General features: G+C 41.4%; 1 protein-coding gene across 3 annotated transcripts; it reads left to right on the top strand.

The window, feature by feature from the left end:
* Nucleotides 1-413: 413 nt before the first annotated feature.
* On the top strand, nt 414-26,855 carry LOC111839862 (ras-related protein Rap-1A-like). 3 transcript variants are annotated; one of them, XM_023804146.1, is made up of 8 exons: nt 414-487; nt 19,594-19,694; nt 20,784-20,852; nt 21,026-21,082; nt 21,221-21,361; nt 24,038-24,181; nt 24,577-24,695; nt 26,234-26,855. In XM_023804146.1, the coding sequence occupies exons 2-7, from the start codon at nt 19,638-19,640 to the stop codon at nt 24,664-24,666; spliced, it is 558 nt and encodes a 185-aa protein (XP_023659914.1). In that variant the 5' UTR covers nt 414-487; nt 19,594-19,637; the 3' UTR covers nt 24,667-24,695; nt 26,234-26,855. The 3 variants fall into 3 exon arrangements, with proteins under 3 accessions (XP_023659914.1, XP_023659917.1, XP_023659915.1); XM_023804149.1 differs by having other exon boundaries at nt 24,577-24,708; XM_023804147.1 differs by lacking the exon at nt 414-487 and adding an exon at nt 1,657-1,830.
* Nucleotides 26,856-27,083: the final 228 nt, after the last annotated feature.

The raw sequence follows: 27,083 nt of genomic DNA, 5'->3' as shown, positions 1-27,083 counted from the left end.
CACGAAGTAAATTTGCTTAAAAAGGCCCAGGCTGTTTTTAAATAATTTCGATACTTGCTTGACAAGCATCCTCAGACATCTCAGTGGTTTGCTGAAGAAGTTCAGGTGATTTCGGTTTCTTAAGGGAAACAAATACTCATCAATATTCAAAAAGAACATTAATTAATGGGGGGAGGTTAAAGCAGCACGGTCTTCCCTCAAAACACAGGGTCCTGAACAGTAATGCGAAAACTCAACGTCACTGGGAAATGCTTTTTTTATCATTACTAGCACAATATGCACAATTTAAGTCAAAACGATGCATATAGGGACGGGCCATTGTTTAGCTTCGACATGTGTTTTAACAGCCATGGACAGCGAGTTTGTACGCGGCGTTGTGTTGCCCTTTTAAGAGCACAGAGCACGCGCGGCTAAGGGATGACGTCTCTAGAGTGGAGACGCGAGCGCTCTGTATGCAGAGCTGCGGAGCGGCGGAGAGCGCGAGGCGGTGAGTCCTACTGCCCTGCTTAGCGCGCGCTGGTGCTCGCGGGCAGCGCGCCCGTGCGTTCGGGTACTTGGGTCACATCGCTGTCCAATTCTGGGTGTCGCAGCAGATGCGGCCATCTGAGGTGAAGAGGAAAGCCATGTAGCTGCACAAAGGATTATTGCGGTCCCAGTTAGTGTATATGCACAGACTCCCCGTTTAGTCCAGGCCAAGTGGTAAAGAAGGAGGTGTTTTATAGCCGTCTACACACCTTGTAAAGTGGAGTTTGGCAGAGAGACCTCATTCTAGGACCGAGAAAATAGACGTCGGCTGCAGCGGCGACGTTAACTGTAGTTTTCTAAAGGATTACTGAAATCCATAAATATAATCTTAAGATGTGTACATGATTGTCTATCCGTACTCTGTCATTTATATCCAGTTTAAGTTCTTGTAGTTGTACAACAGGACGCAGTTTCGGGACGTTAGCTTTAGATTTTCTTGTTAAGTTTAACACGCAAAAGCAACACATACTTTACGCGCATTTGGAGCAATTAAAAGTTAATGTTAATTAGTTACTGTCTTTGTTGATGCAGAAAGTTAAGTTGCTGTGGAGCCCCTTGGTTTTCCTGCTCGATTTGGCAGACAGCGGGTTGGGAACGCCTAAAGCCGGTAGCCGCGATCTGTTTACCCCTAGAATCGGAGTTTCTGCGAAACTCAGCGCGGTAGTTGGGCTACACGGCCAGATGTCTGCATTAGTCACACTATTGTAAATATTTGACCTTGGGGTGACTTTACAACGTCATGCGACGTTATAAACACTCCTAAGTCCCCTTGGGCGAAATGTATTTCTTCTTTGCAATACTTGTCATTTTGACGAGCAACGGTGATGTATAGTGAACCCCCGCCTATCGCGGAAGATGTGTTCCAGACCCATCAGCTATACGTGAAAATCCGATATATATATATATATGTATATATATATATGTGGTCTTTCTATATCGCGGATTTTCACGCGGATTTTCCTGAATATATATATGGCTTAAACTGTAAAAAAAGTTTATAAAGTACCCCTCCCACACGCTTTAAACACATGTAAACTTATTAAAACAACACATATGATATGTGGATGTTAGGCTAAGGATATGAGTAACATAAAAATAAATATGCACATCTCTCTCTCTCTCTCTGTATAGAAAGCGTAACGCTTTTCTTCCCGAAACATATCCAGGAGTTTTACCTTCTCCTGAATGGTCAAGGTCTTCCTCTGGCGCTTAGGCTCACTACTACGAGAAGGCTTAGAAGATGCAGGACGCTTGGGAGCCATCGTAGGGCTTAAAAAACACGAAAACAATCGGACCACAAGCAAGGTACGCAGAGAACTGTGACGCGTCGGGGAAAAATCCGCGAAATAGCGGGGGCGCGGTAGCTGAACCGCGATATAGCGGGGATCACTCACTGTATATTGAACCATACTAGTTTACCTCCGAGCACAAAGGTTTCACCGTTAAGAATAAAACCGTGAGAAGTCAACAATGTCGGAAATGTTTCTTCTATGACAAGTTTAGGCATGGCATCTTGGACTTGACAAAACTATCGGTCATTGTTTATATTGCGAAAACTTTTAAATGGTTTGTGTTGAAACATCTGACAGGTCATATACAGGTGTTCAATATTTTTCTTTGGTTGGTTTTCGGAGCTGACATTTAATGTCAGATGGCTAGATGCTCTTTTTATTCATCTTGATTGTGCATTGGCAGTCTTGAAGTGCAGATTCATCTTCTGCAATGTTGACCCCTGCTTCAGCTGATGTTGACATTGCTAGTTCTGCCAGGGTTTGATGCTGGAGTTGCATCTTTCAACATTCTCTTTGGTGAGTTCGCCATGTCTGCTCCATAATCTATGGCCGCATACTTGGCACAATCACATATTTACTCACAGTGTTAATTTAAATATCATTTTGCCACCCTATTTTGTTTAGCCAGGTAATAAAAAAAATAGTTTGGACACATTTAGGTAGTGAGATTACATTGGCCATTGTTTTTTCAGTTAGCTTTTTCAGGTAGAAGTGCTTCTCTTTTGCTTTTTACAGTATATAATCTTTACCAGTGTAATTGTAGAAAATGTAGATCATTTGCAAAGTGTGAACCAGTTATTCTGCTATAGTAATATCGGCAATTATCATCAGTTTAAGATGATGCTATCGACTATTATACTTAAATAGGGCATTAGGTGACAGAGGGACTCCAGAAAACTTTCAGTTTTGCTTGGCTTACGTTTACGTTTAAATAATTTTTCAGGGAGGGATAATTGATCATAGCATGAAAGTGTTTTGTTGGTGATGAGGGGGAAAATTACATCTCAGGTGCCTCTTGCTCTTATAAGTGCTCATCTGGTGACAGTGACAGACTGGCATGAAATATAATTAACAGATTTACTGCTCATTGAATCATTAACCATAAAAAGGCATTTGGTACAAAATGAAGCAACGAACATGTCAGTGATCTGCTGATCAGTGGGGGACAAGTCATCCTTAGACCTGTTATAAAGATACCAATCTGTGGGTGGAAGACCTGAAGAAACCTTTCGGTTTCTGTGCGTGGTTATGGTGGCTTTTTTGTGATGTGGGGCATATTTTCCTGCCATGGTTTATTTTCCGCCATAATGACAATGCTACCATTCACAAGACCAAATTGGTTACTTAAGAGATTCAACAGATTGTACTTGACTGCCAGGTCACACTGGGTTTAGAGTAACTCATCTCTTTCCCTTGAATGTCATACTAGTGCAGATGGCATGTCTGAAGAGTGTGCATTTTAGTACTTTTGCCTAGGGTTGTGCAGGTGTGTGTCACCACAATATTTTTGGTTATAATCCAGATTATATTTTTATTTTTTATTTTCTTTACGTGTAAGTAGACATTCAACACTTATGTCACTTTGGACAAATGTGTCTGCTAAATGAAGTAAATGCAGTGCTTAGTTGAACTCCTGTTACTGTCTTCAGGGCCAGGTTTGTTGTTCCTGGGGCCACTCAAAAAGTCACTTTGGGGCCCCCACCTCCTAGTATAGTGATTGTTGCTGGTCAACTTCAGGGACCTCATGCACAGGTGTTGTTTGAATGGTGGTTATTCACTCCTCTGAGCAAAAACAAGTGACGTATCTAAATTTTCTAGACTTGTTCACCCTGTGTGTGCATGACTTTTCAGCTGGACGTCCGATTTCCTTCCATGTCCAAAAATATGCAACTTAAGTTGTACGACTGAGTGTGCATCATGTAATAGTTAGTTGGTTCCTGTCTTGTGCCAATTGCTCTACATTATATATAAATGATTGTTCAGTGAATTATAGGGTTAAAGGATAGCGACAGCCCTAATCCCAAGTAAATCACAAATGGTTGATGGAAAAAGTATTGTCCCATACTTTTTTCTTTGTCTTGGAGTATTCCCTCAGAGGTACTGGACTCAAATTTATCTTCACGTCCGACCAGATCTGTATCTGCAGTAACATGCATATTCTCTGCATTTTATTATATAAAAAATATTTTTTGAACAGGGTTTGTTTTCGCCACTCTCTGCTGTTTCCCTTTTTACCAGGACTTTTGAAGCAGATACAATGTCTTAATGACTTGGGCGCACAGCTGTTTTAGGGAAGTTGGTAAATGAGACAAGGTATATTACGTGACAAGTAGGTGGTTTGAGGTTTCTCTTTAATCCCTGCTGCAGCAGTGGGAGAGAATTAGTGGGTGCAGCATGTGGTCTTATTTTCTTATATTAAGTTCATATGTCACATTCCCTCTTTATTGCACATTCCCTCATGTGCACAATGCACTGTATCTATAGCTGTATTTTCACTCTTTGCATGACAGCACATGGGAGAAACCCCTACAGGCGGCAGAAACTGTTTATTTGTGGTTACCTATTGATTTTGTGCTGTGTTTTTATTAAGACTGTGCTCAGGGGGATGAGTGCTGTATTAATAATGGAATGAAGTGTTATTCAAAACAACTTCCAAATTATAGCCTGAGAAACAAGACTATGGTATGGTGTGAACATGAAACTTCTCGTTGTCATGACAGTACAGCAGCCTTGTTCTGAAGTATTTTCATGATATTGTGATCAGTGAGATTAAGTATCAGTGAACAGCTAGTGGAGCGATATGCTGGTTTTCATATGATAGCTGTCATCTGCTAAGAGCTGCCAGTGTGGGGTTCAGGTATTTCAGGTTTTTTTTCCTCCAAACTCTCTTCTTTATCCTGATCTACAGAACATTTCCTTTATCTCCTGGTTAGCCATTAAATAAAATGGTCCAGAACAGTCGACAATCCCAAGCTCTCTCTACCTGTGTATTTCTGTGTATACCTTTGGAATACAGGGTATGCACAAAGCAAGGTTTTGATTAGTGTTATTGCACACCAGTCCTATTCTAACCTGCACATCACATTGATATTAAAATTGCTTGCCTGGAGCTTTCTTGGCTAAATTGACAGCTGTTTACTAATCCCACTTCGCTGTCTCCGCTGCCTCATGAATTGCGCAATGTCCATGGTACTGTGGCTGAATGGACAGCCTTGAGGCCTGATTTCTGTAAGGTTGTCATTTTGATTATCATTATTTTTTTGTGTTTGAGGTTTGCATTTCATTTCAGCATGGATGCACTTGCATTTTCTTTGCCCAATCCCAATTTGCCCTTTTTTCTTATTTTTAAGCCGCAACTCTTCTAATCCTGGCCGAGATTCAGATTTCTTTAGTCTAGTAGACTAAACATTAGTACACTAAACACTTTAATGAACTTGGCTTTCTGCAAGCGAAATATTTAAAAAAAACCTTGTAAAATAAAAATGGCTCTGCAAGTGCTGAAGTTCCTCCATGGACAACTTCTTGTTCACATGTCTTACATGCTGCAAATGTAATGTCTTCATCCCACACTTTAAAGAATCTCCAAATGACAAATGTTTCCCATAAATGTTTTACCTTACCCATCATGCAACAGGAGAGAAGGTGAGCGACGGTGGACTCTACTGTGGCCAAAATGTCATATCACAATAGTTCTGGTTATAATCATGATCCACATTATAGATCAGTATTTGCAAAAAAAATTATGTAGTAATGTTAAATGAGTAATTAAAACTATTGGTTGTGGTGTTACCAGTTGTGGGAATGGTAACTTTTCAAAGTTTGCAAAATGCAATAGATAGGTTTACGATGGGTTTTGCAAATACAGTGGTTCCCAGCCCCAAAAAAATTACACCTAAATATGTTTTTTTAGCATTTAAACACAAAATAACATAAAACAAGAAGAGCATATACTAAACACATCTAAGCACATTTATCAAAACAGTAATTTTGTCACACCGCGCGCGGAATCAGGGTCAGGCAGACGGAAATCCAAGAACACTGGATTTATTGCTGGCAAACAAGGCACAACACAGAGTAGACTTCAATGACAGGACTGGGGAAACATACTTGAACGCGGACTTCACATGACTAATTGGAAATAACGAGAAATGACTGATGACATCGGGATATCACACGAGGTTAACGAGGGGGGCGTGGCACACAGGAGGAGCGTACGAGCGGGGCGTGACAAATTTGTAAAGTAAGAAAATAAATGTATCCAAATAATGTGCAATGGCTACCAAAATTATATAAAGTACAGTGTATTACCTGATAATTTCAATAAAAAAAGCACTATCACCAACAAACGATGCCATCGCGATGTGAGGCTGAGACTGAAGCTTTACCCTTTGTTTCCCCAGAGAGATGTGCCATGTGACTCATTTCCACGCACGTACAATTTATCTTAGGTCGGCATTCACGGTTCGACTTCTGAGATTCAGATCGAGTTCTAGGTCATTTTTTCTCGAACTGGTTGGTTCGACTTTCAAGAAATTCGAGTTCTAATGAGTTCAGGTAAACCATTTTCACACAATCAAAGTAGAACCTTTTTTGGAACCTATTCTTCTCCAGCCATGCCGCGCACTCACATTTATTTGAGAACATAACCAACCAGTCTGTGGATCGTGTGTTGTTTACTGTGTGACACAAGTACAATATTTTTAGCATTCTGATGGCATATAATGTTTGTTTTTAACCAAGATAGCTGACTGGATATTTGGCAGAAACCGTTCTTGCACATTATTCGGTTTTCCCTCTGAGGAGGGGAGATCGCAAATTAGAATATGCAAATGAAACAGTCTACTACTCAACAGAACAACTGATGTTCCACACAGCTCTTTCATGTTGAATGAGTGCTATTGTATGTGGGGGGATGCGTTTTTTTTGTTTTTTGGTAAAAATACTGGCACTGCTAACTCATTTGCATTTACACTGCCTTTCCTCCTTGTACATTCCCTGTCAAGGTAAGGGGGACTAAATTAGCTTTAAAGGCTAATTTTGAATCCATTTCTGAAAAGGAAGAAAGAAAAGAAGAACAAACTCAGACAAAGCTGATATGTGTGCCTCCCTGAATCTGCGGGGCTTTTTTTCAGCCCGTCAGCATTTTCCAACTGCTTTTGCAATGCCTGTTCCACTTCTCCTTCTCATTGGTGTCAGCAACATTATTTGGGCATCAGTATCTTACAGGACTGCTTCTCCTTTTTCTTTTAAGTAGGGATAAGGGTGAGAGGTAATTGTCATTTTTCCCCCTCCAGGACAAGAATGATCAGAAGCCCGAAAAGCATGTATATTGGCTTCCTTTTGCAGTGTGGTGGTGTTTAGTTTTTCTAATTTTTTATGTTGACTCTAGCCTCCTGCATTAAACCGATTATATAGTCTACCAATGCATACTATTCCAAAACTTTCTAGCAAATTCAGACTTTTAGTGCTGTCAGATTGGTTCTAGGGTTGTGAGAGGTCAGCTGCTGAGTTTCCATTCGTGCTGTATGTACATGCTATGGAAATTACCCAGATTCTCAGTATTCATCACTACTATTACTTCTGTCTCACTTCTTTTTGGTATTTGCATGTTATGCTTTCACGCACCTCCATTGCTGTGGGTAGATGCTGCATTAATTGTGACTTGGCTTACCCAAAGTTTCTCTTACCAAGCAGGTGCTGCTCCAGTAAAGTAATATACATGTTCAGTTATATAAGCCTGGGCTTTGTTTAAGTGTTATGACATTGGAGGGAGTACCTCATTCCTTTTCTTCATGGGTGCTGCTAGGCGTTGTGTTTGAATGAGATCATCCTCCTACTTTGCCAAATGACCTCTGTGTTTTTGGTTCACCGGAGTGGTTCTGTGACAGCCACTTTGTTAGTCTATCCTGAGTGATCAATCCAGAGATAAGCGTCGCAAAGTTATTTAAATATACAGTAAAGTTGCCATTATCTGAAGCCCACCTTTACCAGTTAAAAGGCCTTAAAAAGCCAACTACGGCAGTGTAGAGTGTAGGACTGTTTTCTAATATAACATGTTTTTTTTGTCAGATATTGTACTTTTTATTTTTTTACCATGCTAAAATTAGATGTTTCCTGATTCTTTTCTGAAATAAGCCCAAGTGAAAATCTTGGAGGGTTTTTAATTCACCAACCCCGTACACTGAGATCCTTCATCCTGAATGACTTGATGTAAACAAAAGGCATTTGAGAGCTTGTTGTGAGTCTGAGGTCCTTGATTTGGCCTTTTTGGTGACCAGACTGCAGTAGCATAATGAAACAGGCTTTGAGAATATTAATAAAACGGTTAACCATGCAGTTAATTGGCCCTGACAGTGGCCCAGCAGGAGATAATAGTGTTGTCCTCAATAATTACACTGTGTGAAATCTCCAGAAGGGTAGTGAGCAGTACAGCTGCTGTACTGTGTGGATTGTCTATACCTTTATGGGTATGAAAGTATACATATAGCATGGTGGTTAAGGACACAGACAGCTCTTGTTACTTGGTAGTTGTTGATTCAAATGGGGAGCTCACTCAAGCTAGGTTCAATGAATGATAAAAAAATATTAGTAGCTTTGGGAGAAGTTTTGACTAAGCAAAATATAATTATTAATAGGTAATTTCTGAATCGTTTTGTTGGGTGAACCAGTCTGAGGATACTCTCTCATTCTGACTTGAGGCTTGATCTTGGATGCCAAGTGAGATGAAATTAAGTTTTTCACTTTTCTGTTTTCCCTCATGTGTCTTTTACATGTGCGTTTTCAACTCAGTCACTTGTATCAGAATTCTCAGTTCACAGCTCGAAAAGTCTTTACAGAAGAACGAAACCATGCCTGTATAGGCTGATTTATAATTCTTGCTCAGATCGATGCCGTAAGTACGACGTAGCCGTGGACAGTATGCTGTAGCCTAACGTGCACTTTCCCAGAAATGCAACCACACATCGTGGTGACACACCGCAAGAACCATGATAGGTGAGCATATGAGTGCAGTATCAGCCCGGTACCTGATGCTGGAATCGGTATTGGTGCACCCCTAAAATTCATTCTCGTGTCAAATGAGAGCTCAGCCTAAAACTGAAGGAAAGCTGTCTGCTGTTCTAGGTGAGAAGCATCTGAGATGACTCATCAGAACTCAGAGCTGTAACCCTTTTAAAAAAAAAACTCATTGAAGTTGTGAGTTTTAGTCATAAACATATTTTCCTCCCTTTCTCTCCCAGGGGTGTTTCTAAGAATTCAACCGTTGTCTTGTCTGTCATCCATCAACTGCCTCATGCACATGCAGTTTAATAATTAGGCATATTTACTAGTGGTGCACTAATGTGGAAATTTTGGGTAATACTGATAACCAATGTATTTTTATTCCGCACAAGTTTCCGTTTTTCCATTTATAATCAGAAAAACAGCATGTGAAAGACAGATGAACTGTGTTTATTTTAAACTCCCTGATCTTTAAGGCCTGGAACACACCGGCTGTGTGGTGTGCCCTCAGGTATCTGCGCTGTTGTCCACGCTGCCTGCGTTGCTGCTGTGGCACTGCTACTGCAAGCCCTATCCTTCTACATTGAGCTTAGCTTTGATAATGGCTATCAATATGTTGTTTTGATTTCAGTTCATTGCAAATTTATATTTAGTTAGGCAAAGGTTAACAAGTGTGTGTGCTCAATTGTAATAGAGGTAATAATTGTTAGAATAATAAAAAAATTATTAATAATATTTATTATTTATAAATAATATACAGCAATCCCTGTTTTTTATTTTATTTTATTTTATTTGTGATTTGATTTGAAGAAGAGAGTGAAAACTACTGTGCTCCACCCAATCTTCTCTTTTATTGTACACTGGGTTTACTGCTCTGACTTTATAGTACTCATGCAGCATATACATTCTGGTTTTATAACGTGCAATTAGAAAAAATTGTTAAAATAGCTTTCATATATAATTTTTTCATGTGTATTATATGTAGTCTAGCCATTGAAACTATAGTGAAAGGTGTCAGTTATGTAATTTTGCTGGTATGATGTCAGTATGATCTTTTGACTGTCTTTTTTTTGCTGAGAACCGCTTACGTCACGCGTGAAAAATAGACGCCACTCTCGATGAGGCGCTGCTGCCTGAGACACATGTCTCACACAGGCAGGGTGGCTGTTTTATCTGTTGGCATGGGTGTGAAATCCTTTCCGCAGCCGCAGCACACAAGCCACACATCTGATGTGTTCCAGGCCTAAGTCACATTTGCATTTTGCCTAATCTGCCTGTTATCTGAAGGACTTTAAAAAAAACAAAGCATGATCTCTTGCTATATATCGAAAACACTGCAGGTCATAAACTAAATCTGCTTCACACCGCTGATAAACTGTGACACTGCAGAGTGCATTGCTAGTGATTTTAAGTTAATTAGTGCTTTTAAATACATCAGCATAACCGCAGATAGGAAAAAATGTTATCATTGAATGTAGACTAAAGTCTAAATGGCAATATCAACCAAGAATTGTACATCAGGCTGATGCCAATGTCTTGATTTTTAACGAACATCAGCTGACACCGATACATTATATGGACAGTTTCTTTCAGACCCCTTGCCACAGGTGTACAAAATCAAGTACCCAGCCATGCAGTCAGGTTTACAAACAACAAAAGCTCAATGAATTCAAGCATGGTACTCTCATAGGACGCCATCTTTGCAAAAAGTCAGGTGGTGAAAATTCTTCCACAGTCAACTGTAAGTGGTATCATTGCAAAGTGGAAGTGTTTACGAACAACAAATTCAGCCACAGAGTGACATACCATGTAAAGTAACAGCAGGGTTACTGAGTGCTGAGAGGCATGGTGAGTAAAAGTGCTCTGTTCACTCAATAACTGCAGAGTTCTGAATTTCCACTGGTGTAACCCCAGCACAAATCCGTGTGCTGGGAGCTTCATGGAATGGGCTTCCATGGCCGAACAGCTCCATTCAGGCCTCACATCACCAAGCGCAACGTGACGGATGGAGTAGTGTAAAGCACACTGCCATTGAGCTCCGGAGCAGTGGAAACGTGTTCTATGGGGTGACAAATCGCGGTTCTCTGTCTGGCAGTCTGATGGACGAGTCTGGGTTTGGTGGATGCCAGGAGAACGTTACACACCTAGCTGCAGTATGCCAACTGTAAAGTTTGGTGGAGGAGGGATAATGGTATGGGGTTGTTTTTCAGGGGTTGGCTGGGCCCCTTAGTTCCAGTGAAGGGAACTCTTAATGCTTCAGCATTAAGACATTTTGGACAATTCTTTGCTTTGAACTTTGTGGGAACAGTTTGGGGAAGAACCTTTTCTGTTCCAGCATGACTATGTCCCAGTGCACAAAGCAGGGTCCTTGAAGACATGGTTGATTGGCCCACACAGAGCCCTGACCTCAACCCCATCAAAAACATTTGGAATGAATTGGAATGGAGATTGCGAGCCAGGTCTTCATGTCCAACATCAGTGCCTGACCTCACAAATGCAATTCTGGATGAATGGGCAACAATTTCCACAGACACACTCCAAAATCTTATGGAAAGCCTTCCCAGAAGAGTGCCAGCTGTTACAACTGCAAAGGGGGGACCAACTCCATATTGACACCTATAGAAAACATCATATCGGAATCAGCAGATATAAATATTGAATGGATCGGATTGGGATACCAAAATAGAGGATCTGGACATCCATATTGTAAACTTTCACCATCAACCACAAATCTTTCTGCCATTAGTCAATGATGTCATTGGACCATAAACATCCTTTAGGTACAACATACAATGCAAAGGGGGGAAGACACCAGAGACCTACGTTCTGTGTTGTTATGGTAATTTTCTACCTGAAATACTATTAATTTTATCATTTGTCACAGTATGCTTGATACACTGTTGTGTAATATGGTATTACTACCCACTGAACCACAGTGCATCCAGTTATCTACTTCATAAACACAATTTTTCTGTGAGTTTGGTGTTTGTTATGTACAGTGCCATGATAGTGCTTGCCCCGCCCCTTCGTAATTTCCTTTATTTTTGCTTATCCATGGCACTTAATTGTGTCTGATCTCCAAACAAATTCTGTATAATACAAAGGACAGCCTGAGTAAACGCAACACACAGTTTTTAAATGATCATTTGAATTATTGAAAGAAAATAATTCAACACCCACATGACAAAGTAATTGCCCCCTAAATTTGGTTGTGCCACTTTTAGCAGCAACAACTGCAATCAAACACTTGCGGTATGAGGAGATCTTTGGCATTGCAGTGGAGAAATTTCTTCTCTAAAGAATTGTTTTAATTGTCACATTGGTGGGTTCTTTGACTACAAACTGCACATTTAACCACTCAATGTGGTTCAAGCCAGGACTTTTTGACTAGGCCACTCCAAACCCTTAATTTTGCTTTTTTTCCACCTAGCCATTCAGAAGTCGGTTTGCTCTTGTGCATTGGGTCATTGTCCTGCTGCGTAACCCAATTGCCCTTCAGATCAGTCTGATAAAAGGACATTACCAGAAAATACTGAAAGAGACTGCTGAATTCATGTATCCTTCAATCATGGCAAGTCGCCTAGACGCTGAGGCAGCAAAACCTTCCCACGCCATCACACTACCTCCATCATGATGTTCTTTGTGTGGAAGCTGTGTTAGCTTTATACCCGATGCAGCAGGACCCATGTCTTCCAAATACTTCCACTTTTGACTCCTCAGTCTACAGAACATTCTCCAAAAAGTATTGGGGGTAATCAAGGTGCTTTTTGGCAAATGCTGGACAAGCCTTCATGGTTTTTGCCTTGCAGCTCTCCCATGGGCACCATTTATGCCCAGTGTCTTTCTAATCATAGAGTCATGAATGTGACATTAACTGACTTGAGAGAGGCTTGCAGTTCTTTAGATTTTTGTCTGGGATCTCCTATGACTTTTGTGATGAGTTATCTACGCACTTTTGAAGCAATTCTGCTTGGCCTGCCACTCCTGAGCAAATTTATCACTGTTCTAAGTTTTCCATTAAGGAGATGATAAAGACTCTGGATAATGACTCGCACAGTGGTTCACTGTAATCCAAGGGTTTTAGAAAGCATTTTGTACTGCTTTCCCTTTAATGAACCATCAGGGGCTTTCTGTATGGTTCAATAATATACCGTGGATCGTTACACTCCTTGTGGAAAGCCACGATTATCATGTCTGTCAGTCAGTCGGCTTAGCCATTTCAAAACATCTACTAAAGTCCTTTCAGACTTTGCAGCAGCCTTCCAATACACCAGTGTACTAACATACCATGTTTAGGTAATCAATACCACATTAAATTATTTAACAAATGAATTAATGAAGCTGGTGGTGGTGAAATTTAACGGATACTTGGAATGGCCCTAAAGAGAGGCTTGGGAACTGAAGCAGTGTTCATCTAGCCATTCAACAGGACATCAGTAACTTTGGAGCACAGAAGAAATTCTTTTCCGGTTTGTTACTGTTAACTATGCTCTAATGTGTTTTTCTGAGCGAATATACACTTACTGTTCAGATTCGATAGCTTTAAACATTTTCTTTGTCTAAGACTTTTGCGCGGTGCTGTAAAAAAATGTGTCGTATAATGGTGAGGTGTCATCAGATCCATGAGGATAGACTTTGCTGAGTAGGAGGGAGTGGGAAGATCGATCACACATTTCTAAAATACGGGAGAAATCTCATCCAGTATTGGTTAAAAACAGGACACGGTACTAAAAGTACTGGCCCACAAAATGATTTATATGGCCTGTGTTATGTTTTTAATTTATTTAACCTGTCTTGCAGGTCAACCTTTAGTTTTACACAAAATAAGAAATAATGTATCACCATTCCTCAGATCCCGCTCTGCAAGTGGCTCAGAGGTTCGCTGATTATCGGTATTGGCGATATTAGACAAAAATGTATCTGTATCGGTATTGGTCAGACTTTCTTTGTCTGTACACCACTACGTTAACTGTATATGTATTTGTCATATAATGGTGAGGTGTTTTGTGATGTTCACTACAAATTATCCATAAGTCTGGAATGAAATGAAATCCAGTGATTCTGGATGAAGGCAGGGTAATACGATGTCGGTTAATGAGATGGATAGGGCATGTACTGTTGTGGGTTTTGTCTATTCCTGGCTGCAAGTCATTATTTTGACAGTTCAGGTGTGGTGGCCTCTATGGAACTTATACACGTGGACATGCTGCATATCAGTGCACAGGTTTTCCCAGGTTTTCCAAACATATTTGTTTGCAATTCTTGTAACAGCAAGCCTTTTCATGGAACGTGATCCGTTAGCCTTCCATTTACAAATCAGTGTCCATCATCACCATGTTCTCTGCTGCTCTGTTTACATTGAGATATAGCCCAAGTTTGTGTATACCTGTAGTATCTCTGAAGAATTCCCAGCCTGCTGAGACCCTTTTACTTCCGGAGGTTAGACTTGGCCCAGTTTTCCTGACCTCCATGAGTGGTTCCATCCCTTAATAGAAGTGATAGGAGTGGATTTCTTTTGATTTCTCTGAGCAGAGTTGTGTGGGGGGGTCTTCACTGTAATCGGCTTCGTCCAGACATACCTGCCACCCCAGTTCTGGTACAACCCATTACAATCAAAGGCCTTCCAGGGTAAAGAAAAAAATCAATGAACTCAGGGCTTTGGTGTGTGAGCCCAACAAGGTATTTCAGTTTGAAAAGGGTCGGGTGTCTGTCTCAGGACTGTTTCATTGAACGCTCCAGAACAGTAAGCATGGGAACGTGGGGTCCACTTACGGCATAGACACTAATGGCTAGTTCAGCATATCTCTGCAGAGTGTAATTGTTTTCAGCCAAGCAATCAAATTCGGACAGGAATGATGTGTTGAAACATTCTCTGGGATTGGGAGTGCGTGCTCAGTCAACCATGTGTGTCTTTCTTTAAACGTTTTAGTGCTCTAGCTAGTGGTGTTATTGGATGTAACCTGGCCACCAAAGACTTCTGTGAATATCAGCTGATTGCCTGTACTTCCTGGTTCTCTTCTACTGTATTGTTGAAAAATCAAACACAATGAACTAACCTGAATTGGCTCTTAATTTGCTTATTGTCTTTTTTTTTTTGTCTGAATATGAAAAATATATAGATGTGATATATTTGAAACGCTAAATAAAAGCTGAAGGGGGAAGCATTAGGTGCCTTATTTAAACACTTGCTCCATGCTATGTTGTTGATACCAGCTGGACTCTGGTGCATGTGTTTTGATGTTTTCGATGAGTTAATCTGAAGCTTAGCCTGTCGGAGTAAATTCCTGACATCTGTGCATAGTTTCATCTCTGCCTTGGCTTTCATCTGCTTTTGTTCTGATTGCCACCCATGTGCTTCATAAGCCATTGCTTTCTCTTATGAAACTCTATGTCCATCTGTTAACAAAATTGGACCTCATGTAGAAATATTAGTTTAATAAATGGGACCAACAATATACAGTAACCTACGTTTAAATTTATATTTAAAAATCGATTTTTAACTGATATAAAAAATTGCCACCTGGAAGAATTGCTATTTGTAACTGAATTGCTATATGATTTTTTTTCTCTTCCTCCCTAACAGTTACATTATTCTTTTCATTATTAGTCTATTCATCTGTGTTTTCAATGTAAGAGTTATATCCCACAATGTATTATTGTATGACAAAATTCTGCTCTGATTTAACAGCTCTGTGTCTTTCATTTATCTAAAACAAACTCTTTTGGCCTAACACTGACTTTTTGCCTGGCCGCATTTCCTCTATCTACAGCATGTGGTCTTCACTATCCTCTAGGTTTGCTGTGCTTGAGCGTAACAACACATCAACTGTGTTCAGGTGCTACCTGCTCATTTGAACCGTGGTTCAGCATCCAGGGTCTCCTTCAAGATTTGCATATCCAAAGCAATGCATCTTTCAGCCTTCTGGGGGAATTTATAACCAAGAATTGCTTGTTTTGTCAGTTGTATTGTTGTCTATGTAGAGTATTATATGGCTTTTTTGTTCTAAGACAAATGATATCTAGAGTCTTGTGATATATTCACTATGTACCCCCGTGGAATTGCTTGAAGCCTTCATAAAGGAGATGGGCGAGAACAACTTGAGTAATCTCCCTTGCTGGATGTGATTTATCCAGAGTGTTTTGTGTGGAATCTGACTTGAAGATAAAGGAGTTGGTCTGGAAGAGGCTGGCCTGCAGCCATTGAACCCTTATCGCAACCTCCTGAGCAAATGTACCACTACAAATTGGTGGCCTTCAAAGGCTGTTACTCAACAGTGTTTCCTCCCATTGTGAAGCATTGTTGCAGTTAATCATCATTTGACACAAAGTATAAGTGATTAAAAAAACTGACTGTGAATTTAAATTTTCTTGGCTGAAAATGTAATACTGGTTTACTTGGGGCTTAACATGGCACAGCATATTAGCATGTCACATGTTTCCTGTTTTTAACTTGTACTTCATGCCCTGAAATTATCAGCAGTCATGAACCTATATTGAATCTATCCATAGTTAGCCATAATGATGTCACTTCTTGGCTAGCAGCTCTCTGTCATGTCATCAGCCCCTTCTTTATCACTGCATTTAGACACTGGAGCTAATATAACACAGCCCTCATTTATTTGTGGCCATTTCAGCCTCCATTATAATTACATTATAACTTTTTCCCAATTCACTCCCACAAAAAACTCCTTCACTCGGTCATTTTAAGTTTCATGCTGCCTCCCAACCCTCACAGGATAAGGTGCATAACCTGAATTAAATAACATTAAAACAATCCATTTATACTACTGGATGAACTTTTAAAATGTTACTTTGGAAGGAAGTGCCCAGTGAACTACATCATAATGTGTCTGTAGCCATAATCATTTCTGATTTGTATACATTTTGGGTGCATGTGATTTGTAATTGCAGATGCCTTGTCTACACACAAACAATTTGCATTAAATAATAATGGCATCCCATCCATTCTGTGACCATGTCCTGGATAAGCCTTTGGAGGATGAGTGGATGTGCTGAATTTCATGTTTTTATCTCGGTGATAAGACATCTTCAGGGCAGGAAATCCTTTTTTTGTGGCCTGGAATGTGCCAGACAGCCCATCTTCACACTGGACACATGACTGAGCACAAAGAATCGCCCTTACAACGGTCAGAAGGTCTGTACCTGGTTCTGTAAGGTTGTTTCTTCTCTTGGTCTCTTGTAAGATCACACTAGGATCGATCACTCTTTTGTGAACTATGTTCTGATTTTTTTTCTTTCCCTCTGAAGGGAGGAACTCTGTGGTTTTGTTTCAATTCCCAGAGTAATGGGTGGAGGAAAGTTTGCAGTTCGAAACACTGAAATGTTTAATTTTTTCCCTGATTCACTTAATTTATTTTGTGGGATCTGGCAGCCGTAACTGAAGTTCCTGTAAGCTGGCTGAATGTATGTGTCTAACTGTAAATGAACCTTTTTTGGAACCAAAAGCTGTACAGTGCATGAAAGGATAGGTTTGTGCCCCTCCTAGAGATATTTGTTTGTGTTTGTGCATTGGTATTGTTGCACCCAGACTTATGACACAATTACGCTTTTTCAATCAGTGCAAACAAAAAGATATTCTTCCAGTCAGTCATTTTGAGATTCATGCAACCTCCTAACCCTCCCCTTTATTCAAAGTGCTTTCAGTCCTTACAAGGAGATATATGCCTCTTTCCAAAAAAGGCTGCTGCTTGCTGATGTCACTGTGTGTCTACATTATAGAAGAGACTAATTAACCACAGGACTGTGTGGCTTTCCAGCTAGCTGCATTTATGAGAATGCTGTCTGTCCCCACCCCTCCATGTATGTCTGGGGGGTTGGCTTGAATGAAGGAGGATCCTTGGGATGAGACATTACCTAATGATGAATGCAAGTTGAGTGGAGACTTACAGCACAAGGAGATGCCCATATATGGTCGAGCACATGCATGAGACGGTATCATTGCATTCTGTTTTTTTTCCCCCTCATCTTCTTATTCCCCCTCTCCCTCCCGCCTGCTCGTCTGTCACATTTCCCCAGAATGGGAATCATTTGGAAACCGCTTTAGTCTGGACTGGCTGGGTGTGATAGCAGCAAACTGCTACAGAAGGGAACTGCTTGTGGTCGCCCATCAAGCGCAATGGAAGTTACAGGACTGGGTCGCTTTCCTTCAGTTTTCAGTTTTGTTGCTGTTGCTGTTTACTTCATCTATCTGTCTATATCATTTATTGGAATCGTCCTGCATTGCTGGTGAGGGGGCTTTGCCTTAAGCTTCTGCGTGCTGGACTGTAGCCCCCGCCCTGCCTTTCCATTCCGCAGACACTGTGTCACCCTGGCCCCATCTGTCACTCCTGTCAGTCATGTGGAGGGGGCCTGTCGTTTGAAGCACAGTGTGTTTCATACCTACCACATTTACACATAATGAGTTCCTGTACTTTTTCCTAACGGAAACCTGCTAGTGTGCCTCCATTAGCACATGATACGTTAAGAACGCTTCCCTCCCCGGGAGCTTACGGCTGAAGCCGCCCAGGATAACCCGTCTCTCACTTTCTCCTCCCTCTCGCACTCTTTCTCTCTGCACAGACAGGGATAGCCGGAGTGTTTTGTGGACCGGTTCCCTGTCCTTCCTAAGCCAAGTGGTGGCCCCATCGGGATTTAAGTTCATGCATTAGTCATAGCTCTGCGTCCCAAACCGCTGTCTCCATGCATGTGGGTGGGATGTGTCACTGTCATTTTGAACCTTACGTCTCTGCTGACTGATCACTTCATCATGGGCTCCAATATGACTCACAGACCTGGAAAAGGTCCAATAAGTAAGAAAAGACTCATTCCCTTATTTTCTTTTGGGTGTAAGACAGGATGAAGTCTGGTTTTCACACTGTTATGCTTTAACTCTCTGCTCCAGCCCATGCTTCTCTAATGCTGCATCCCATTTACAGTACCTTGGAGGTACGAGGTCAGACTTGGGAATGATGTCACACCCAAGATAAGTGTTCCAGTACAGCAAGTCGGAAAGCCATTCAGCAATACCAGGGACATGTTTCATAAAGTAGGATTTCTTGCTTAGCCAGACAATGTGTCAGATTTAAGGTACCCTAGTTTAAATTGGCTTTATCACTTTTACTTAGCCAGACTACCTTAAATTCAACAAATGATCTGGGTAAGCAAGAAATCCTGCTTGCTGAAACAGGCCGCAGTTCTAGCCAGGTTCATTGTTAGCCATTCTTTGCAATTCCATTTAACACATTGCATGGTATTTTGTGCATAAAAACACCACAGCAAAATATCCACAGATAACGGTTGGATAGTTTTGTGTGTACGACCGATTTACTTATAAGAATCCTAATAAACCGTGAAAACTACAGCCTTAACTCTTGTTGATAAAGGGTGCAGTCATCTTGAATTCTGAGGTCAGGGTTGTGTGTATTCCTCAGACTTTCCAAGTAGGAATTCCTATTTCAGAGGTGTTCCGAGTAGGAACTTCCGAGTTCAAATGGAACATAGCATAAGTAGTGGCCAGCGGCTACTTTGTTTGCCTCAAATCCTATTGGGGTCTCACTGCTGTTGTCCTGATAAGAGTATCTGACCGGTTTAGCTTGGGTACTATATACAACTGTGCGGCACACTAAATTTAAACAATCTCCTCAGCAGACCAATAACTGCTAATAGCGGGCTGTCACAGTGTATAACGGAGATCAAGGGTAGACAGGTGTCTTCATTTCACGGATGAAAACCTTACCTGCTGCTGAATAATGAGTCTGAATCCTACTCTGTCTTCCAGACAGCTGTGTGGCTTGGTGACGTGACCCCTGCCCCCCCCCCACGATGCGTGAATACAAGCTAGTGGTGTTGGGCTCAGGAGGCGTGGGCAAATCTGCACTGGTGAGTGTCGATATCAGCAGTGTTACTGCTGGCAGTTGGTCATGTTGCGGCTGCTGTTGGGTATTGAGTCTATACCCAGCGCAGTCCTGCCCTCCCACAAATCCCAATCACACTCAACTATTCTCCGCAAATGTTTTGCTGCACACGTCTGAGCTGCCTGCAGCATGTCCTTCATGTTCCTACACATTGGAAAGAAATGTGTGTGTGTGTGTGTGTGTGTGTGTGTGTGTGTGTGTGTGTGTGTGTGTGTGTGTGTTTGTATGTGAGGACTTAAATTAGGGCTGGGGTTATGACCTCAAATCAATATCATGATTCATTTAAATATTTCACCTCAGTTACGATTAATGAACAAATATTTTGTTTTTGTTTGTTTTTTTGCCCTCACATTTCATTGACAAGGTTTGTACCACAAATATGCTCAACTATTAGAGCTGAGATATTTTTTCTAATGAAAAATTGTATATCATTATAATTTTAAAGTAATTGAAAGAAACGCATAGATGAACCATTTATGGTTATTCATTGAATGTTTCAAATGACTGAAATCAAAGCACAAATTGTTTGAAATGAAAATGAATTTTGAAAAAGGTCACATTTTACTTTTAATGTAAAAAGCAAGTTTCCTTAAAAAAAAGTGGAAAACAAATAAACAAATAAACCGCTTATAGTGATCACCTCTGTCTCTGTGATATTGATCACTATAGCCGGATGATCATTATAACCGTTTTTTTTCCCTTTATGTCTCAGGCCGATTACCATCGAATTGAATTTTGTATATTCCTTACACAAATATAAGGTAGCTGAAACTTTTTTGCAGTCTTTACATTTAACCTATTAACAGATTTTCTTTTTTTAAGTGTTAACAGAATTAAAAAAAAAAAAAAAAAAACTGATGTAACCGACATAGGGAAGATTACATCGATTATTCCTCATGCTTTGCCCTGTAGTTCAGTTTGCTTGTTGGATTTAAGTGTAACCTCATTAGGTCAGCTTGCGGACACCCATCTTGGGTCCTGCTAAGCAGTAATGTCAGCTTTATTCATTGGCTGCCTCATGTTCATTGTGTAACTGCCTCGTTTCTGTTGACAGACGGTCCAGTTTGTACAAGGTATCTTCGTGGAAAAATATGACCCCACGATAGAAGACTCGTATAGAAAGGTATGTCTCTGCGACCAGCTTGATGTTTCGCTATTCTATTTTAAAATTGTCGCTGCAGCTTTAGGAGTCGCAGGACACTTCTTGTCATACATGTACCTCTGTATGGGTGATAATGATGAACATTTATTAAATTGAATGGTGAGATTTGCTTTTCCCTCCTTTCTGTTGCAAAGCAAGTGGAGGTAGATGGGCAGCAGTGCATGCTTGAAATCCTGGACACGGCAGGCACAGTAAGTGATCTCAGGCCACTGCAGTGAGTGATCCCAGTGAGGCTCAGCACTGTATTCCTGTAACTGGCACACTGCCTTTGACGCTGAAGCCAGCAGAGCCATCCCCACAGTGCCTCCCCACCTCTGACCCCCCCCCAGGAACAGTTTACGGCGATGAGGGACCTTTATATGAAGAATGGCCAGGGCTTTGCTTTAGTGTACTCCATCACGGCACAGTCCACCTTCAACGACTTGCAAGACCTGAGGGAGCAGATCCTGCGTGTGAAAGACACCGAAGATGTGAGTGTGTCCGTGGCGCTGCCTCTTCTACTAATTTGGCCCAGACTTTGCTCTAATATGTGTCTGTGTCGCCGTGCTGCCTGTAGCCTCTAACCACCCTCCAGGGTTTGTGGTTTTGCTCCCCCCCCCCCCACCCTTTCACTGCTTAATCCCAGTTAATCCCGTCCCGTCTTGGACTTTGAAGTTATAATACTGGGTGATGGTTCCAGCTTCAAAATGGGGTTTTTGCTTGCTTTATTTTGGCTTGATATGTATAATCTAGTCAGGCCTGTCATTGATGCCATCATACATGTTCCCTTTTGAGTGACCTCCTCGCTGGCTGCTCAAATGAGGTCATGTGATTCACGCATGCAGTGCAGTCTGCCCTGAAGACCTTAACATTGGCTGCACCGCGTAACAAAACTTTGGATGACATGCTCCACTAGAACCAGAGGGGCTACCTGTCCGCTGGCCCAATGCCCCCCCCCCCTCAGGTGCCTGTCAGTGCGCCATTGCTCATTGTTGATAGCCTGAGGTCTGTGGACTTGTACATGATTGTTCACGACTCTGCTGTGGCTTCCTAGTCTGGTCCCCTTGGGTGGTTAGGAGTAGTGCCAAAGCTCGCACATGGAGACAGTCAGAATGTGTGACAGATTTAGCTGATTTTTTCTGCTCTTTATCTTAGATTCTCTGTCTCGCACTCCCTATGGGTAGGCGTTTGGGCAAATTGACAAGGTGGAATTTGGCAGGGGGGTCAGCTGAATTACCGCAGTCCTGGGATGCGCTATTGAAGAACTGCTCCGCTCTCAGTAAGGAATTGAAGACCATTTGTCCTCAGCTGAGGGGCTGCGGGTAGAAATTTTAGGTGGAGTGTTTCACTGAGAGATTTCTCACTGCAATCATGGGGAATTGCTCAGTTGTTTCAAGTAAAAAAACCCTCTAAGATCCCTGTGCATGTGCTTTCTCTTGGTTCCTCACTTACAAGTCATTTTTGGCTGATTTTACTGGATTCTAACGGTTTCAATGGTGTGGAAACCAGTTAAGGTGGGCCTCGTGTTTGGGTGGCACTGCAAGGGAATGCTGCGCCCCATTAAATGTGGTGAAGAAGAATGTGGGAGGGGGACTGCTGGGTTCACTTAAGGGTCTCCATGCCTGCACACCGCAGGAGCTCTGACACTGAAAGATTCTTAACCTGAATTTCCTTCCTGGCGGCTCAGCGTGAAAAATATGATGATGTTTTAATGGGGGGGGGGCAAACCCAGTGGAAGGGATGCTCGTCACTGCCCATAAGAAGCGCTGCTGCTGTCTGCCTGATCTCAGATGTTTTTAAGCTCACTGTTTTTGGCTGATGGATTTGCTAAAGGCCAATTCATATTTGACTCTTCCATGTGCACTTTCGGTTGCGAACAAGGGGACGTGATGGAAATTTTGTCGTCAGCGCTTGGCTGTGAACATTTGTGGTTGGTGCACGTGTAGCCTGTATTTTAATGTCTAGTGGAAACCTTGCGCGCCCATGTGCATTTGACCATGCACGTGCAAGATATTTGATTAGGCATTTCCAGTAAGCGGCAGCGCTGATAGAACAGTGGTCAACGATGAAAGATTAGAGGAAGAATAGTTGTAGTAGTAAAGTCTTGGCTAATAACCTTAAAACTGTTTTAAAGTTAGAAGTTTCACCGTTTCACTGTACTGCTTCTGTTTTGTGTTTGTTCATCCGCCCTCTCCTGGTCTGCTGGAATATCACTGCTATATGTCCGCCGCCAAATGTATTATGAACACAAGCCGCCACGTGCACGACTGAGCACAGCCTGAGAGCAGTAAAGTATGAACTAGGCTTAATGCAGCCACTTCTCTTCCGCATCTAAACTCCCAGCTTGTGTCTCAGAAATGCTCCCCCTCGGTTTGACCCATAGGTATCTCAGGACAGCATCAGCACTCACACCTTTGCTTTGTGCTGAAAGCCGCGCTGTCAACATGGGATCAGAAAAGCACCTACAGGGGTATATGTCTAACCCTCATGTCCCCTTTTACCCTTTTCCTGTACCTTGTGTTTTCCCCCCACACGTGTCTTGTCCCTGCTCATACTCTTCCTCCTCATTTCCTGTTGCTCTGGTCTCTGTCTCACACACGATTATGGGATGTTCAGTCCCTTTATTGACCCCGTTGCTGCTGTTTGTCCAGCCTCTCTGGAGCTGGCTGAAAAAGTACTGGGTGGGGCTCCTTTCAGGACCAGCTGAGAAAGGAAAAATATTTTATGATGTGAGGATGGAAACCTGAATCACGCCAAAAGTAACTGTTCCTCAGCTTGTTTAGGTGAAGAGAGAAAGCTTATCAAACCAAGATCATAATTTCAGTGCAGATTTTTCATCGAGTCAACAGTAGGAGCAGTTTGTTATATTATGTATTTGCTTTTGCACGGGGAAGAATAAAGAAAATAAAAGCAAGAAAACAAGCTATTTCAAATTATTACAAGTGGATGTCTGTGTGGTTTATTTGCACTTTGTAACCATCATTTGTTTTATGTCTTTATTCTATTTGTGCATCCCAGTTTGCTCAGGACAATGAACTAAATCCCTCCTGGCAGGTTCGTCAGGGTTGTGAACCTGTTCAAACTTGGCCCTTCCAGTCAGCTGGGTACTGGCTACTGTAGCTGTCTGCTTATCTCATTTTATTGTCTGTCTTGGTGAACCTCTTTAGGTGCCCATGATCCTGGTGGGCAACAAATGTGACCTGGAGGAGGAGCGAGTGGTGGGCAAAGAGCAAGGCCATAGCTTGGCTCAGCAGTGGAACCACTGTGCCTTTCTAGAGTCCTCAGCAAAATCCAAGATCAATGTTCTTGATGTGAGTAACTTCTGAACCCCTCACTAATGAGTGTGCTTTCTACTCGTTAAGGTTTTCTCATTTCATGTGGCTTTCAGAACTGGGTTTACGCTGTCAGAATTAAAAACAAAATGGTCTAAGCAGATTTAATGGGTTAGACCATAAAATGAAGGCAAAATCAATTCTGTATAACATGGACAGAAGTATTGAACTGATTCCCCACCTTGATGTCACTCCAAACTGCATGATCTGAAATTAATTTCGGGATTTGGTGTCCTAGATGGGGATGGGTACTCAGTCACATGCAGGGTTAGGGTTAGTTCGGGTTAGGGTTAGGATTAGTTACTTTGGGATCTTCACCCAAGCAGACTGGTATGCTGAGATGTCAGATTAATGTAGTTGGTACTTTGTTGCAGATATTCTTCGACCTTGTCAGACAGATAAATAGGAAAACACCGGTGGAAAGGAAGAAGCCAAAAAAGAAACCGACCTGCGTGCTGCTCTGAACTTCCCACCAACAGCGTCTGTGAGCCAGGTCTGTGAGCCAGGTCTGTGATGTGGCAGAGCCAGATCCCGGCCTTGGGTTAGGAACTGTGTAATAATAATGTACTGCTTTGAAATCTGTTATGATGTAAATGCATGAACCTTATTGTAATTCAATTAATACAGCTGGCATTTGGTTCACTAAATGCTGTCCCTACAACTGTATTCAAATTCTGCCATCTAGTGGTTACTTGGTGAAAACCATTATGAAATCCTGGTTTAATCCTGGTTCTGCTGGCAGAAGGCTACACTGAGCAGCAGGTTGCTTCCAGGTTCACAATTTGTAATACTACAGGACACAAGAATTCTCAGACACACACCAGTGAATTGAGAATTCAGTTTTTCTGTGGCTATAATATATTGTGTGTGTGTGTGTGTGTGTGTGCGGGTTTGCATAGATCACATTTGAGGACCAAATTGTCCCCAAAGTGTAGTAAAACCTGAAATTTCCCTACTTTTGGGGACATCTTTTGAGGTCCCCATTTGGATAACCTCAGTTTTATAAAAATCAGTGAATGCAATCGAAAAAGTAAAAATGCCAAAAGTTTTGTATTTGGGTTGGTTACTTATGGTTAAGGTTAGAGATGGGTAGAGGTTAAGGGTGTTGTGATTGGGATTAGGGTTTTTCCCATAGAAATGTGTGTGTGAGTAAATGCCTTCACAATGTGATAAAAACCTGTTATTACATCAGGGGTGACTATTTTTTCAGTTACAAAGGGAAATTAAACTTTATGAAAATCTATGACTGCAATCAAACAAACTAAAAATGTCAAAGATCTTATATTTTGTTTGGTTACTTATGGTTAAGGTTAGGGCTGGGTAAAGCTTTAGGGTTATCATAGGATTAGGGTTGTGCCCATAGAGATGAATGGAGAGTCCCCACAATGATAGTAATATATGAAGTGTGTGTGTGGGATTTCCACACCGCAGCGATGCGTCACAGGGGAAGGTAGCCCAGGGCAGCCTCGTCTCACTCCAGATCTGTTCCGCTTCTCGCTGATGCAGGGAACTGGAGCGTCGCTAATGGGATTAAGACCCTCAGCTCTCACTGGCCACCAGGCCGGGCTGGCGAGACGAGTGTTACAAGGGAGAGTGGGGTCTGGCAGATCGCTTGGGGCCCACTCTTACCTACCAGGGTCCAGCTGGCAGCCCATAGAGCTATATTTAACCTAGCTATGGATGCTAGCTATGCAAGACTTAGAAATGAGCAAATTCACAAAATGGCCGACAAGGGACAGAGACTCCTCAATGCCAGTGTTGATGTGCATCCACTGCCACGCTGTTCTCTGTCATTCACTTGTTAGCGGAGCCTTCTGCTGTAGAAAGGACCAAAGCAGTGAGTGTTTATTAAGCTTAGAAGTAGCAGTGATGTCAGGCGGTGACATAAACAACACTACTTCAATGTCTGAAATCCTGTTGTCCATCAGCTCGGTTGTAGTTAACTGTTAGCAAATAATCAGTATCTCTGATTTTCCAGTCACCATATAAGTGTGAAATCCGCACACTGTAATGTGTCGTCTCTCCCTTTAGAATGCTGTAATGAAGAACTATTTTGCCAGCCTTCTGAATTCCTACCATGGTAAACAATAAAGGAATGAAGCACTAAAGTGATGTGCTGCAGAATACTGGGAGCCTGCTTCCGAGACGTCAACAAGCGAAGATTCCAGACCCAGACTCCTTTCTCCTTTTATAGCATCATGCCAGAAGAATCGTTTTTTATGGTGAAACAGCCATGAACTCCAGTTTCCAAGATATTATGTTTTACTGTTATTATAAAAACCTAATGTTTATTGGCACATTTATTTAAAGACATGGGGCTCCTTCATTTGGTTATGTGAAAACCTCTTTGAATGGCATGGACTTGATCTAATTCTGGTGAATACTATAAACTTTTCACATTACAGAGATCAATAGTAATATATTTTATAAGGTCCATAAATATTTTTGTTTTCATATCATAAAGACATTGATTTCATGAAATAATATTTTTTCTCCCAAGTGTTTTTATTTTGTATTTGAAGTCACAGGGCTAGCACATTTCCCATAATATATTGTCATTTTTTTGCATAATGCTTTTATAGAAAAAAAAACAGGAAAATAATTGATTTGTATTGATGTCTTGAGGCTGAAATATATTATACTAAAACTCAAATGTTGCGTGTGTATTTCTGTTACAATACCTTTTCACATTTTATGGGTACATTTAAATACTTATTGCATATAAATTAGTGCATATTAAGGAATGAAAGGGAAACTTGTTGTTGACACTGTTTACTTGATGTGCTGTGCATTTGCATACTAAACTGCATGTTTACATTTGTAGGATTTTACATCCCCATATTAACTAGAAACTGAATAACCATTTATTTTTAAACATTTA

Source organism: Paramormyrops kingsleyae, chromosome 8 (assembly GCF_048594095.1).
Source record: "Paramormyrops kingsleyae isolate MSU_618 chromosome 8, PKINGS_0.4, whole genome shotgun sequence".
Lineage (NCBI taxonomy): Eukaryota > Metazoa > Chordata > Actinopteri > Osteoglossiformes > Mormyridae > Paramormyrops > Paramormyrops kingsleyae.
This window is presented reverse-complemented; position numbering and strand designations above follow the sequence as displayed.